This window comes from Onychomys torridus, chromosome 8, assembly GCF_903995425.1.
Source record: "Onychomys torridus chromosome 8, mOncTor1.1, whole genome shotgun sequence".
NCBI classification, from domain to species: Eukaryota; Metazoa; Chordata; class Mammalia; order Rodentia; family Cricetidae; genus Onychomys; species Onychomys torridus.
In genome coordinates this window covers 63038823-63053579 of record NC_050450.1, presented here as the reverse complement: position 1 = coordinate 63053579, position 14757 = coordinate 63038823, and the positions used below count along the sequence as shown (strand labels likewise).

Sequence of the window (14757 nt, the reverse complement as noted above, 5' to 3'; positions counted from 1 at the left end):
AGGATCTCGGGCTCTACCACACAACACCCGAAAGCAAACCTTTGAGACCTTAGAGGCAGGCCACCTTGACAGCCCAACTCACCCACACCGTGCCTACTTCAAGGGCTGCCACAACAGCCAGGATCACGTAACAAAGAGGCTGCCGTCTCTCTTCCCCTTCAGGTTATCTATCCTAGAGACAGACCGACTCCCTGCACAGCTGAATGGAGCTTTGATGTTGGTATGCTGAACTGTAATGTGGAGCTGAGCATGAATCGCCACTTCCATAAATGTCTGGCGTCACCGACTTCATGAAGCTGGAGTAAACCAAACCATGAAAGCCCAGTCCTCTACAGGGTAAGTAGCCTTTTCCTAAGACTATAGGGATGCTAGCTCAAACCCGGTTCCCCTCCCTGGTGTCAGCTACCTGCTCTGGGTGTGCTTGGGTCTGACCTACTACAGAAAATGGAGAGGATACAGATGCAGTAGGTGGAAGGCCTGAGATGGCACTGCCATTTTTGCATGGAGCCAGCACCATAGCCTTCATTCAGACTGCCACTTGTCCTGTCTTCCTCCAGTGGCCCAACACCTGGAGTCTTTTCTACTGGTCAAAGCCCAGTGCTTCTACTCTTGTGAGTGACCAGTTCTGTGCGGAAATTACTTTTCTGAGCAGTATTTTGAAGGCACTTCTCAGGGGAGAGGAAGTGAAAGTGGGGTGAATACAGACTTGATGGCTGGCCTTTCCCTTGCCCCCAATACCCCATCTGCTCCAGAGCTTAGTGGAGATGCTTGCTACTTAAAACAAACAGCCTTACAGGCTTCACATGATGTTTATTTGGGTCACATTGGTACAGCAGCCAGGGGATGTTAGGCAAAAGCAAGGATTTAGAAAGGCTTTTGCTGGGCCTGTTGTTGCCTTTAGGAGCCTAAAAATGGCCACCAGAATTTCTCATCAAGTAATGTTTCTGGAAGTTCAGGAGTGAACAGTGGGAGTGGGAGACACCTATAAGGAGGCACAATAGAGAGAAGTGAATGGGAGGGCTGTTTTAACACGTTTCAGTTTCCTGTTTTAATGGGTGGAGCCAGGGTATAAGTTGGCAAGCACTTTCATTCAAGAGAAAAAGTCTTTTTGATGTTTCAGCAAAAGCTTAGCAGGTTTGGAGAACGATGCCAGAACCAGCCATCTCCTAATACTTATTCTTCAAGTCCTGTTATGGCTTCTACGTGCTGAGGATGGTGAAGAGGGCAACAGGATCTTCCACCACTGTGCACCTTTTCATGAAGATTTCAAACTTCTTCCTCTTGTCTTGTGCGTCTCAATATCTAATCCACACCCCATAGTGCACCCTCCTTCCATGTCTATACTGGCTGACTTCCTATCTGCTCGCCACTCATCCCAACAGAGTCATACATTGACAGCTCCAAGTGCTATGTGAAATCACTTCCGTTGAACACTTCCAAACAATAAGATGTGGGAAAGAGTATGGAACTAAATATACAGATATTCACAGTGGATCCCAAGAGATGCCCCAACCTTTTAGCCTTGACCTGGTACCTTTTACAAGTGGCTTTAGGTAACCTTTCTTTCACAGTCATAATTAACACAAGGGAAACAGCCAGCTATACTGTAAGATAGAGGACATCAGACAGCTATGCCCAGGGACACACTAGGTAATACCCCTTTAACAAGCATGTGCCAGACAACTGGCCTAGTATCTTTATAGGCCAGGCCAGGTGATCTTTGGTAAGCAGAGTGGTGCAGGAAGTGAGAAGGTAGCACTGACTACTACATTCCCACTGGGCAGGGTTCATTTTACTCTTCCAAACTGGATACAGCAAGGGATAACACAATGACACCAGGCACCTAAGGGCTATGAAATACTAAGTCAGGCTCCCAGATCTTAATTTCTCCAAAAGCATAAAAAGAAACCAGTAGCCAGGCAGTGGTGGCACATACCTTTAATCCCAGGACTTGGGAGGCAGAGGCAGGTGGATCTCTGTGAGTTTGAGGCCAGCCTGGGCTACAGAGCGAGTTCCAGGACAGCCAGGGCTACTCAAAGAAACCCTAGCTCAATAAAACAAAAAAGGCAGTCGGGCATGGTGGCTCACTTACAACCTCAAGTAGAGGGATGGTTTCCCAGTTTTAAAGCCCACTTGGGCTACAGAATGACTGTCTCCAAAACAAATCAAATCACCAAAGAAATCAAGGGCACTTAGGGCTGGGCAACAATGAACCCAAGTCTTTGTTTTGTTTTTGAGACAGGGTTTCTCTGTGTAGTCCTAGAACTCACTCCAGACCAGGCTGCCTGGCCTCAAATTCAGGGATCTGCCTGCCTCTTGAACCCAAGTCTTAACAAAGCCATCAGGATAATTCTAAATCCCTGACAGATGTACCCTGCAAGGTTATCTGACCAGTCATCAATGAAGTGGGTTCCCCAGGAGTCTGACTTCCCCTCCCCACTTCTCAGCACCCACCAAACAGGTGCAGTTGAGTTTCTCCTTCTGCCTAAAGTACTTCCTCTCAGCACTACCTCACTGGGTGTCACAGCTGATGAGTTGTGACTACAGGGCCTAAGACCCCAAGAAAAGGTATCTTATCCAAAGGTCACCACGCTGTCGAGTTGTGAAGTGGCCTGATCACCTTCTCTGTCCGCCAGTCTAATCTGGGCAAGTACCATCTGTATAGGGTCCAGAGTCTGCCAAGTCTCCCGGAAGTGAGTGAACAAGGGAAGATAGCACACATGCATGTGCACACACCATTGCTAGAAACAGATAATCATTAACTTTGCTTAGTGCTGCTCCAAACACAGGTTAGTCCATGAGTGAGAAAGCCTCGGGGGAATCTCTAACTGGGCCTGGGAAGGTGACAGGGGAAAAGGGTAGACTTTTATCCAGGCACCACCCTGGGTGTGAACACTGAGTAATAAAGAAAGAAATGCAGTTCAGAAACAAGAAGAAACGAGGAGCTTCAGACAAGGGGCAAGCCTTGCTGTCTTGTCTAGAGTTGGAACTGTAGGTGCTAGGGAGTAGAAGAAGCTGATCCACTAGAAAGGCAAAGAAGCACGAGGACTTCAGACAGTCCTTTGAAGGAGAAAGGATGTGGCTTCCTGGGAGTCAATTAATTCAGGTCAAGGGAGTGGGGCTGGGCAGCGTTATGAGTAAAGAGAGGTGGAGTCTGCAATGTGAGTCAAGAGCCAGCTGGATCACTTGGGTGTGGAGATGTGTTGGGAGATAGGAACTCCTCTCAAGGCAGAGGGTTGGACTGCAGTCAGTACCTGTGGAAAGGCTGACCACCCAGTTCACACCCAGGAGGCGGGCAGTTGGAGCAATTCTCCGCTGGGCAGTGCTGGAGCTGCTCGGCAGAGCTTAGTGGCCACAGCTAGCTTGAGTTTCTACTTCCAGGTTGGGGTGGGGTCAGGTGAGAGAGTGTACATCTCTCTATTCCCTAGTCGGCCCTGCTCCCTATCCCCACTAGTGATCTTCGATGGGGCTTTACTGGCCATTTCTGAAGTCAAACAGACCCTTAAAATCCTATACATTGCTAAGTGCTGTATGAAAAAAATGAAAATAAAACAAGTGAAATGAAAATAATGAAAACTAAGCAATCATTTTCTACTCCAGAACAATGGAGTTTCCTACTCACAAAAAGCAAATAAAACAAATATAAAGGCCCTGTGTGATGGATTTGATTATCTCTAGACATTCCTAACTGTAAAAAATAAAATCATCATTAAAGGTGGGAAAGAAATGATAAAATGGAAGGAAGTCTCACAATGGGAATTTTCAATTTTCAATAGTTAAAAGACAGAAATCTAAATTTTGAAGTAATACATGCATGAAATAGTAGCACATACATAGCTGAAGAGAACTTGTCAATCCCATAATGAGATTCGAACAATGGAACAACTGTTTTGGCCTATCAGTTGATAAAGAACTTTTGAAATAGCTTGTGGGGTGGAGAGCAAAGGCCAGCAGCACGGGCTGCAGTTGCAGAGGACTGAGTGTAGTCCCAGCATCCCTAGCCAGCAGCTCACTCCACCTCTGCCTCCTGGGGCACCAACACTTTCATGTAGATCCAGACAGACAGACGGACCCAAATAAAAATGAATCTTTAAAAAGAAACAACAGCCTTCTAAGAGTATCAAAGGTATGGCAAAAAACAAACAGAACCACTTATTCATGGAAATGTACATTAGCCTTTTTTGTGATCAAATTGGGGAAGCATATTTTCATATTTGGCAACTCCAGGTGAATTTATCCTACAAAAAGAAAACTACACAAGACATGTAGTAAGATGTTATTTACGGCAGTGAAGACCTTTTTCAGGACAATCTAAAGCTCCAACTAGGAACAACCGGGCGGGCACAGTGTGCTTCCAGCACACCAGAGCATGAAGGAGCAGAACAGAACCAGCAGTGGATGGCTTCAGGCAGGGGGGGTTTACAAGTAATTCTTACTTTCACAGCTTCCCTGAAGCAGATTATTAGCCTTCTATTCAGAAAGAAAAATAATAAAGAAATCACAATACACTGCTAAATAAAAGATCATAAAATTATAATTAATGTACAATATGACTGACCCACAGTTGTTTAAAATGCATATGCATACAAACACACTAAGACAACAAAACGTAAAAGAATTTCATTTGAGTAGTGGAATTGTAGGTTATTCATTATTTTCTAAATTTTTATATGAAAACTTATTACAATTATAAAATGAAGTTGTTGAAAGGCTGGAAATGTGGTAGCATGCCAAGGCTGTGGGCAGGAGGGGAAATGTCCCTGGAAGGGAAAGTTGCCTTCGCTGTTCAGGAAAGCCACCCTTTCTCTGGGATATCATGGTTTCCCCTGAAATGAGCCTGTGGCACCATTTTCCACTCTACTTTCTCCTGAAAACTCCCCGCACAGGCTCTTTTCATCTCGCTGCACCCAGATCTAAATGCACCCTGCTGTCCAGCAGGTGCTAAGAGGCTGGTAATCCAAGTTCAGAACCATCCAGATCAGAGGACAATGGGGGCTAACTCATAGGGTGGGTGCCAGCAGCCTGAACACAGAGAGAAGTACGCATAAGAAAACTTATGATACCACCCTTGGGGATTAAGGAATAGGAAGGGCCCCATTAAGAGGGTAGCAGCAACCACACTTCAGAGGTCAAGTGAGCAAGAAAGATCAGGAAAGGTAGAGGCAGAAAGAACTGTTACTTGGTGGAGGTCACAGACTGATGTTTTATTACACTTTGTTTTTTTAAATAAAGTAGTGAGTTACCACGATTCACAATTAAGTATGATTCAAATAAACCTAGATGTTTGGCTTCCCTCCGAGCACCCAACATGATACCACTCAGATCATCAGCAGATGAGGACAAGCCACTCCTTGCTAGTGAGGGAGGGCTGGAGTGCACCCTTTCTTGCTCGACTCCTGTCTCATTGAGGAAGAATGATTTCCTTGTAAATGAAGATCCAATAAGAAGCCCAGGCACACACCCACCCTTAGCCAACCAGGCAGGATCCTGGTACACCTTTGTCCGACAGAGCAGGAATCCTACCTCAGACCAGGCTGACTCCCCCTCTACTAGGAAGAAACACCAGCCTCAGCCACAGTCCCGAGGGTCCTGCTCTCCAGTAGGATGCTCTTTTTGAACAGTTTGGGGGTCCATTATAGCTGCAGAATCCAGCCAAATCCCCAGCTGAGCATCCCTGGCTTTCCTTCTGAACCTCAAGGCCATAATCCCTTTTGAGGGTCAGCCTCACATCTGTGGTTCCTAAAACTACAGTTTCTCTCACCAACCTGGGAAGAGAACTTAATGATTCTCTTGACAGCCCTACCTTCTCTGGCAAGCTTACAAAGTACATGGGTTTTGTGTAGTTCCATAAGTGAAATATTTGGAACTGCAGTATTTAAAACTGAACAAAACCTCCCTTCTATTATTATACAATTAAGTATTGTCATTACCTAATTATCAGTTATTTCACATTGATTCTGGTCCAACGGGCTTTCACTTTATTTTGTGGTTTCATTAACTACTTAATTTTCTACATTACTGCCAAATACAAGATTCTGTGAAGATTTGGTGGCATAAATTAAGAACTAACTGTAAGTAATTTCACTTACTAAATCTCATTCATTGATCACAGGCAAGAAAATGATACTACCTTAAGTGTTGAACTATGAAGGGGTAACACATGTTTGTTCTGGCTTCCCTGTGTTATGGAATTAGTCTCTTCCTGCAGAGGCAGAGCAAAGGGGCCTGAAAGTACATTTTTACCATAAGTACATTATTTGTCATAGAATTTCTAGATTTGGCAATAGAGCTCAGCCTTATCTTCTTGGACCCGAGTTCAAATCCTGCCTCTGTACCTTTGCTCAGTGAATAACATTAAGACAAGTTACTTAAGCTTTTGAAGCTTCCATTACCTTCAGCCGCCACACAACAACACCACATCACCTAGAGGGTTATTAAATGAGACAATCTCTGTAAAAGACGGAAAGCAGAGGTCAGTTCCTAATGTCTCCATAACACAGAAGCTGGCTTCCACTTTTGGTCAATAGGTAGTACTCTATTTAGACAGCCTTAATCAATGTCTTAACCTTCTCAATTGAGTCCAATGGCACGCCTTTTTGACGAAAATTCTAAGAGGCTACACAAAGTAAGGAGAGAAGACAGGTTGTAAGTGTCACTGTTTCTGAATTCCCCTAGATCCTGAGTCCTTCTCTCACTGACATAGTATCTTACTCTGCACTCAGCAGAGCGGGTAGCCCTCAGCTCTCCCAAGGCCAGCCTAGTCAGACTGGTGTCCTATGTAAGGAGGGAGGGGGGAAGCACTGCAAACCTCGGGCTGAGCAACTGCCAAGCCTGGGCTCTCTCCCACTGTTCACTGCCCTAGGGTGAACAGTACCTGAAGCACATGCTGCCCGCCCTCTTCTAAGCATTGGCTCCATGGCATTTCTGTCAAGTGAAGCTGGACTTCCGTCCTCTACCTTCTTTTCTTTTTCAGTTTCCCTGTTGCTAAGGAGCACCCATGATCCTCTACCTCCCAAGGAGAGCCTAGAGGCCCAGAGATTTCTGCTTGGACTGAGACAGGCAGATAGGTTCCATCTCAAAGAGGTAAAAGGTCTTCATTCAGTCACAACATAGTTTCCCAGAGTAAAAGCACAGACTCACAAAGGCAGCATTAGCTGTTCCAACCAGCAATTAAAGAAATGAACCGCTGTTTTAGTCATTTGAGTGAGTCACAGCAGATCTTTCCAGAACAGAATAGGATCTCAGGCATGTATAAATTCTATTGCTATGGGTGTCCTGAGCCAGGCATTTTAACATTACAGTGATATTCACACAAGGCATATGGGATGATTAGCATCATTCAAAACCAGTAATGCCCTCCTTCAAGAGGTAAAAGCTGAATGTTCTATTAATGAACATGACAGCAAATGAAATCTGAGCAAGTTCCCTAGAAACAACGAAGTCACATCCCTCTCCTTAGGGCACCCCTGGCTAGCACGTCTGAGACTTGTCTTTACTCAAAGAGCAATAACTGAAGTTTTTCAAACAGGGTAGAAGGGTCACTGTAGATCTTCACTTTGTACCATAAAGTAAACAGGGAACATTTCTCCTTGAGTCTAAGCCATACAGGGCTAGTCATATGCATGCTCTAATCTATACAGAAACATCCTTCTTAAGAAATAAGGCCCAGCTAGTTTATAGAAACATAAGACAGAACCCTCACAACTGTTCATATGAATAACTCATCACATGCATGTTAGCCTGCCAGTAAGATCAAATACAAAGCAAAATGAAAATGCATTTCTCTAGGAGATCTATATCTTACTAGTCCTGAAATAAAGCTTAAAAAAAAAAAAAAAAAGATCTAAAGGACAGGCCCAATATGAGTACATTCTAGAATAGAAAGATATGACGAAAAGAAAGGCTGGTCGGGTGAGACTATAAAAAAAAAAAAAAAAAAAAAAAACATAAAACATAGCAGTGGCACATACCTTTGATCCCAGGACTTGGGAGACAAGAGAGGCAGGCTGATCTTAGTGAGTTCAGCCTGGTTCACAGAGCAAGTTCCAGGACAGCCAGGACTATACAGAGAAATCATGTCTCAAGAAAAAAAAAAAAGTATAAAGTACAGGTAGTGATTTTTTTTCTACCATATACCTTCATTTTTAATTTTTTCTTTGTTGTTTTGTTGTGTTTTAAATTTTTAAGTGAAAATTTACCATCATAAATACTTATCTGGGTATAACTGAGTATTTCTAGAAAATTCCATAGACACAAATTCATCCATTCCCATTCTCACAATGAAATTCAGGATCGTGATTGAAAGGGCTGAAGGTGCCCCCGTGTGGCTTCAGAAGAAAGTGCTGCAAATTAGAAAGACCAAGGGGCTCCCACAGCCTCTCTCTTCCCCCCTCTCCCTGAAATAGGGTCTCCAACAAACTCTCTCTGGCCCTGAACTCACAATGTGGACAAGACCAACTCTGAACTCAGCCTTGAAATCTCCTCATTCCACATCCCAAATGCTGATCACAGGTGGGGGTCACCATACCCAGCACCCACTTCCTTCTCTTCAAAGTGGGGAGCCCAGGGATGTAGTTCAGTTGGTACAGTGCCTGCCTTGCACGAACAGAGCCCTGGGTTCAATCTCCAGCACCACAGTAGACCAGGTATGAAGGTAACATCTGCAATCCCAGAGGTGGAGACAGGAAAACCAGGAAGTGAACGCCAATCTTGGCTACCTTGAAAGTTCAGGCCCAGCCTGAGCTTCATGAATGAGACCCTGCTTCAAAAACAGCCAAAGTAAAATAAAATAAAACAAAATGGCTTGGATGGCTTCAGCGTGGGATGTTTACATCGTCCCACTCCTGGCCATTTGGCTGTTCCTGTCAGACATCAGAAGTTCTGATTCCCACCAGGAAAAGAGGTTTTGTTTTCTAAACTCTATTAATTGACCAGAACCCTTAAGGTTAGCTGAAACTTCTCCTCCTCCTCAGAGCTGCCAACAGGTAGGGTGAAGGAACCAAACTGACAAAACCCAAGCTATTCTAAACAAAAGCACCTTGTTCCCTCTGGAAAACAAGTTCAGCTTCTGTCCCCACATCAGCCATCGGAGGATCAGAAGCCAACCAGAGAGCAGAACAGAATTTAAGATAATATCACAGAGATTCAATTTCATATCAATCTACCAACACCAACTTGACCTCCAGACATGTAAGCAGAATGCCACTCAATACTGTGACACATGAGCAACCAATTTCTTTAAAAAGCTTCTCTTCAATTACAAAGCACATGTATAACATGTCCCTTTAAAATGTTTTCAATGTCATCTCAATGTTAGAAAAAAATAATGTTCAAATGCAAAGGTACAGCATTAGTTTTTCAGACTGTGAACACCACTCTTGTCAACCTTTTTTTCCCCCCATTCTAAGATCATTATCTTAACACCTACACAACCTTCTCCACAGTAAGTCTCAACCTTAGAGTTGAAACACACAAGAGACACAGATACAACTTTTGTATCTCCATTAATGTTCTCTAAGAATCTCCAGGAACTAGACTTAAACAAAGGTCAACACTGTGCCTGACGGGCATTCTGAATGGGCAAAAGTGTGTGGAAAAAAAAAAATACAATTATCGGGGGTTGGGGATTTAGGCCCTGGGTTTGGTCCTCTGCTGGGGGGAGGGAATATCTAAAAAAAAAAAAAAAATTACAATTACCAAAAAATTTATAAGTTAAACAAGCAAACAAGAAGTCAACAGAAAGTCAAAATTCCAACATAAATACAATCCAAATGAACCACACACACATTTAGCTCAGTGGTAGAGCACTTGCCTAGCAAGTGCAAGGCCCTGGGTTCGATCCTCAGCTCAAAAACAAAACAAAACAAAACAAACCCAAAGACTGGGAGAAAACACAAAACACTAACATAGCTGTGAGAAGGCTGACACCCTGGGTAACAGACATGTCTGTTTTGTTTTTTGTTTTTGTTTTCCGAGACAGGGTTTCTCTGTGTAGTTTGCGCCTTTCTTGGATCTCGCTCTGTAGACCAGGCTGGCCTCGAACTCACAGAGATCCACCTGCCTCTGCCTCCTGAGTGCTGGGATTACAGGCGTGTGCCACCACCTCCTGGCGGCGTGTCTGTTTTGTAATGCTAATGATTGAATTCAGGACCTTGTATTTGCTAGGCAAGTGCTCTACCATGGAGTTACATCTCTAGCCACTTCTGTTTCAAAATCATTGAACATCTGCCAATTTATGATGAGGAAAACATTTATTAATTATTTATTGAATATCTGCCAGGAATTATGGCATTTAACTGCCACTAAACTCAGAGATCCTTAGATTTTATCAAGAAAACTAGATGTGGGGACTGAGGACATGGCTCAGCTGGTAGAGCATTTGTCCAGCACGCAGAGTCCTGGGCTCAAGAGATCATTAGCACCACATAAATCAGGCTTGTGATCCCAGCACTCCAGATAAAGATACTGGAGGAGAAGGATATTAAGTTCATCTCAGTTGCACATGAAGTCTGAGATACGTAAGACCATGACTAAAAACAACAACAGGGCTGGGGAGATGGCTCAATGGTTAAAAGAATGTACTGTTCTTGCAGAGGACCCAAGTTTGGATCCTAGGATCCACATCAGGTGGCTCACAACTACCTGTAACTTCAGCTCCAGAGGATCTGATGCCTCTGCAGGTACCGGCACTCACATACACAGACAGAGATAATTACTGGACATAGGCAATCTAAGGCCTGCATTCAATCTAGACATGGTTGCGGCCCTGAACACTGGTTTCTCTTTGTGCTGTGAAATGAACGAATGGGTTACAACAGTGCTTCTTTTCCTCAGTTAGTTTCTGGTTGCTATGTCATAGATCAGATCTCCAGGGGGAGGAGGTGGGAAGAAGAAAACATACTCCTAGGAGTCTCTGGAAAACCAGAGCTAAAATGTTCTTTCCCAGCTTTCAACCTCACTGCACTATTTGCATTTCCTTAAACTTTGCCTGATTCAGCTGCCATTAAGCTATGCCACCAACACCAATTACCGCTAATCACAGCCACCTTTCAAAAAGGGAGCTTAACTACTCAGCACAAGTCTTTATGGGTGCCAAAGAGCTCAAGCCCTATACCAGAGTCTGTCCATATAGAACCCTAGGCTACTAGTCAAGGATCGAGCACAACAGACTGTTTCTGAGACAGAAAAGAACAAAAATGAGACTTCCAGAAGTATCTGGAAAACCTCGGCATTCCTATTACAAATGTGTTTCAGACATTGTTATCCTGGCCGCAGATAAGTTGACAGAAAATCCACCAGGGTTTGGTCAATAAATTAGAAGGCCACATCAAGGACTCCACTTTACACCACACCAATACCTGTTGAAAATATAATCCAGGAGCCGAGCAATGGTGGGTCATGTCTTTAATCCCAGCACTTGGGAAGCAGAGGCAGGTGGATCTCTGTGAGTTCAAGTCTACAGAGTGAGTTCCAGGACAGCCAGAGTAAAACAGAAAAACCCTGTTTTGAAGGGAGAATAAAAACAAAACAAACCAGGGCCTTCATACATCTAGGTAAATGCTCTACCACAAAGATACACCCTACCTAGAACACACAGGACCTTACTTGCTCATTTGTCATATCAACCGTTTACCTAACTCAAGTACCAGAAAATATTTCCCCCAATTCCAGGATTCAAAGAGGATGAAGTTTCCAATTCTGAAGTCTTCTATTAAAAACCAAACATATTCCATTTCACGTGTTAACAAAGCAGCACAACTGCTACAGAACAATACTGTCAGGGGGCTGGAGGAGGGAGGGAGCACATGTTGATGTGCCTCAGCCACACCTTGCTTCCTCAATTCTGCTTCTGACACAGGCCATGTCAGAACAGCAGCGACTGAGGAATGGACTACGTCCCTGTGTTCCCAGACGAGCCCTCTCCTTAGTCAAGATGTCTCTCTGTGACAGCCTGGCCACCTACCCCTGGCTAGTCATTTCTGAGGGCTGGCTCAATCAACTCTAGGTACCTGAGATAGCAGGTGTCTTGAAGGCAACGATGAGCATTCCCAGACCTCTGCTCTGCTGTACTGCCTCCATTGGAGAACACTGGTAACCTCCTCACCAAACAACTCCTAGTGAAGGACATGTTCTAGGCAGCACTGACCCAGTTCAGATGTCACAAGCAGTGCCTCTGGCCGCACGGAACCAGTGCCAGGCTGAGATGAACTACTGGGAGTAGGATCCAGTTCCTCCTAAGTTTATCTGCTGTTGCATCCGTCATAATTCCTCCTGAGCCACTATACTATACATACAACTCCAAATATCTTTAAAAGGGGAAGGATTAAAAATGGATTCATTTCTGCTTTCTTTTTTCTTCTTTTTATTTAGACAAGTGTCTTTCTCTGTAGCATAGGCTGACCATAAACTCACAGCAATCATCCTACCTCAGCCTTCAAGTACTGGGATTATAAGTGTAAGAGACCACATTCAACTGCATTTCTGCTTTATAACATGATTCCACATGGTGTCACTAATGGACCAGTGCTGAAATTCCTCTGGCTTCCCAATGAGCTTTACCTCCAAAGCTATTTTATAGATTGTTTTTTTGTATTGATGTTAGATGTTAGGGACTCAACAACTCAGGCTGCCTTCTGAATATTAAGCACATATGGTCATTGCACCATATCCCTAGCCCTATACAGACACTTTTCTAACTGTAGAATCAAGAATTAACTAGCAACAAGCCTCAAAATTTGGTTACGTATGTAGGTACAAAGCTGGTTCATCAAATCCCTGTTCTGGCCCTCAACCCAATGCATTTCAACCAAGGCGCCATCCACTTCCTTCTTAATGTTGATTAGGCACTTAAACAGGTACCGTCCGGCTGCTTCGTCCAGGCCGTCTCCTTTCTCAGAAGCCTCTCCATGCTGGGCTCCATTGCTAGAGCCTTTACAAGTCCCCATGACCCCCATCTCTCCCCTCTCCTCACTCCTTTCATCCTCCATGGCTTCTGGAGTTTCCTCCTGGCAAAGTGACTCCTGGCTGAGGCAATGACCACCAACAGCAGCAGACTCGCCTTCCAGCACAGCAAGGCCACACAAGGCACTCTCCTGGGCGCTTGGGACCATGTCCTGGCTACCACTCAGCTCCTTGGGTGCGGCCCTTCTCCCCTCCAAGGCGAGGAGAGCACCCTCGGGAGCTCGGGGCACCTCCCGGAGCTGTCTCACGCGCTCTCTTCTCTTCCGCCTTAGGTGAATCCAAGAGTTCTCCACAGCTGTCAGGAAAAGGCTAACTTCTTCTTTCCCACAAGGAATTCGTTTATGGTGGACCTATGTGGAGGAAAAATCGGAATTTTATAGGAAATCACCTGTCACTGCTTACCAAACTCCTTCACTGAAAGCAAACAAACCGGAAAGGTCATTATGGATAAGTACTCCATCAATATGCTCGGCACACACCTTCAGATCAGTGAGAATTTTTTCTATCCATGTTGTCACAACTGTTATGCCTTCCACTGTCTCGGAGCCCAGTGACAAGGCTTTGAGGGATAATTCTTCCATCACAGACTCGAGCACTACAAACGTAATGGGTTTCCTCGGCTTTTCCAATCGTCTTCGTTTACTTGGTGGTGACTGAAAGAAAAGAAGCAAGCGATCCCAACGATGAAATGCAGTCCACTGTAACGGGCACTAGCAAGGACATTTCCAGGACTTCGGTCCCAACCACAGGGCATGAAACACAAAGGTTTTTGCACGTGTTGTTTTCAATACTGGAGACAGCTCTGGAAGAATGCTCTACCACTTCCTTCACTTTACAAAAAGGAAACCGAGACAGCGGCTAAGTCATTATAGCTCAGTCACACCACTAGTAAGGACAGAATCAGGATTCAAACTCCAATTACAAACTTTCAACCCTATCACCTTGCTCTGCTCTGACTACCGGTATAGACACTCTCCAAGCACTAGATGGCCTTGTGTGTCTGTGGTGCCCCAAGCAGGCCCATAGTGAACTGCACACAGGCAGGAGTGACAACCCAGTTTGTGTTTGTCACACAAGCCTGAAGATGTGCACCTGATCCCAAGAATCCACATTATTTAAAAAAAAAAAAAAAAAAAAAAAAATTATGGTAGCACACTCATTGAGCAGTGAAAACAGGACTATGCCTGGGGCTCACCGGCCAAGCCAGCCTCACTTAATCAGTGAGCCTCACAGGCCAATGAGAAGCCCAATCTCAAAAAGCAAGGTGGATGGCTGCTGAAGAACACTAACTGAGGTAGTCATCTGCTTCCACACCAAGAACTACTACTACTATTACTACTACAGTAAGGCTGATTAGAGATGGAACTCAGCAGTAAAGCACATGCCTAACATAAAATCATCAACTGACAGCTTGCTTGAGTTTAAATATGCTAAGTGCTTGGCAGGGGTGGAGTGGTGATGGCACAGGCTTTTAATCCCAGCACCTGGGAGGCAAAGCAGGATATCAAGTTTGAAGCCAGCCTAAACTACACAGCAAGTTTCAGGTCAGACAGGAAGAAAGCGAGATCATACCAAACGAAACACTTGCTGAGGCTTGAAATACAGCAGCTTACAAAATCACAGGCCAGGAATGATCAGGGACACTGAGAATCACATGGGTGGAAGAAGCTGGGCCCAGACTGTCAGCCAAGGATACTAGCACCAATGAGAACACTACACTAGAAAGCTAGGCCACAGGAATCCAATCACATTACACTTTCTATCTACCTAGGACTTAGGCAGGTCACACTCCACCCA

At 44.6% G+C, this 14757-nt stretch overlaps 1 protein-coding gene across 2 annotated transcripts in view; it reads right to left on the bottom strand.

The window, feature by feature from the left end:
- Positions 1 to 11523: 11523 nt before the first annotated feature.
- The window catches only part of Mettl16 (methyltransferase like 16), a 47163-nt gene continuing 43929 nt past the window's right edge, over positions 11524 to 14757 (bottom strand). For both annotated transcript variants that reach the window (XM_036197902.1, XM_036197903.1), the window contains exons 9-10: positions 13440 to 13613; positions 11524 to 13310 (exon numbers count right to left, since the gene is read on the bottom strand). In XM_036197902.1, coding sequence (XP_036053795.1) covers positions 12711 to 13310; positions 13440 to 13613 — 774 coding nt within the window. In that variant the 3' untranslated portion in view covers positions 11524 to 12710. The remainder of the gene's footprint in view (positions 13311 to 13439; positions 13614 to 14757) is intronic.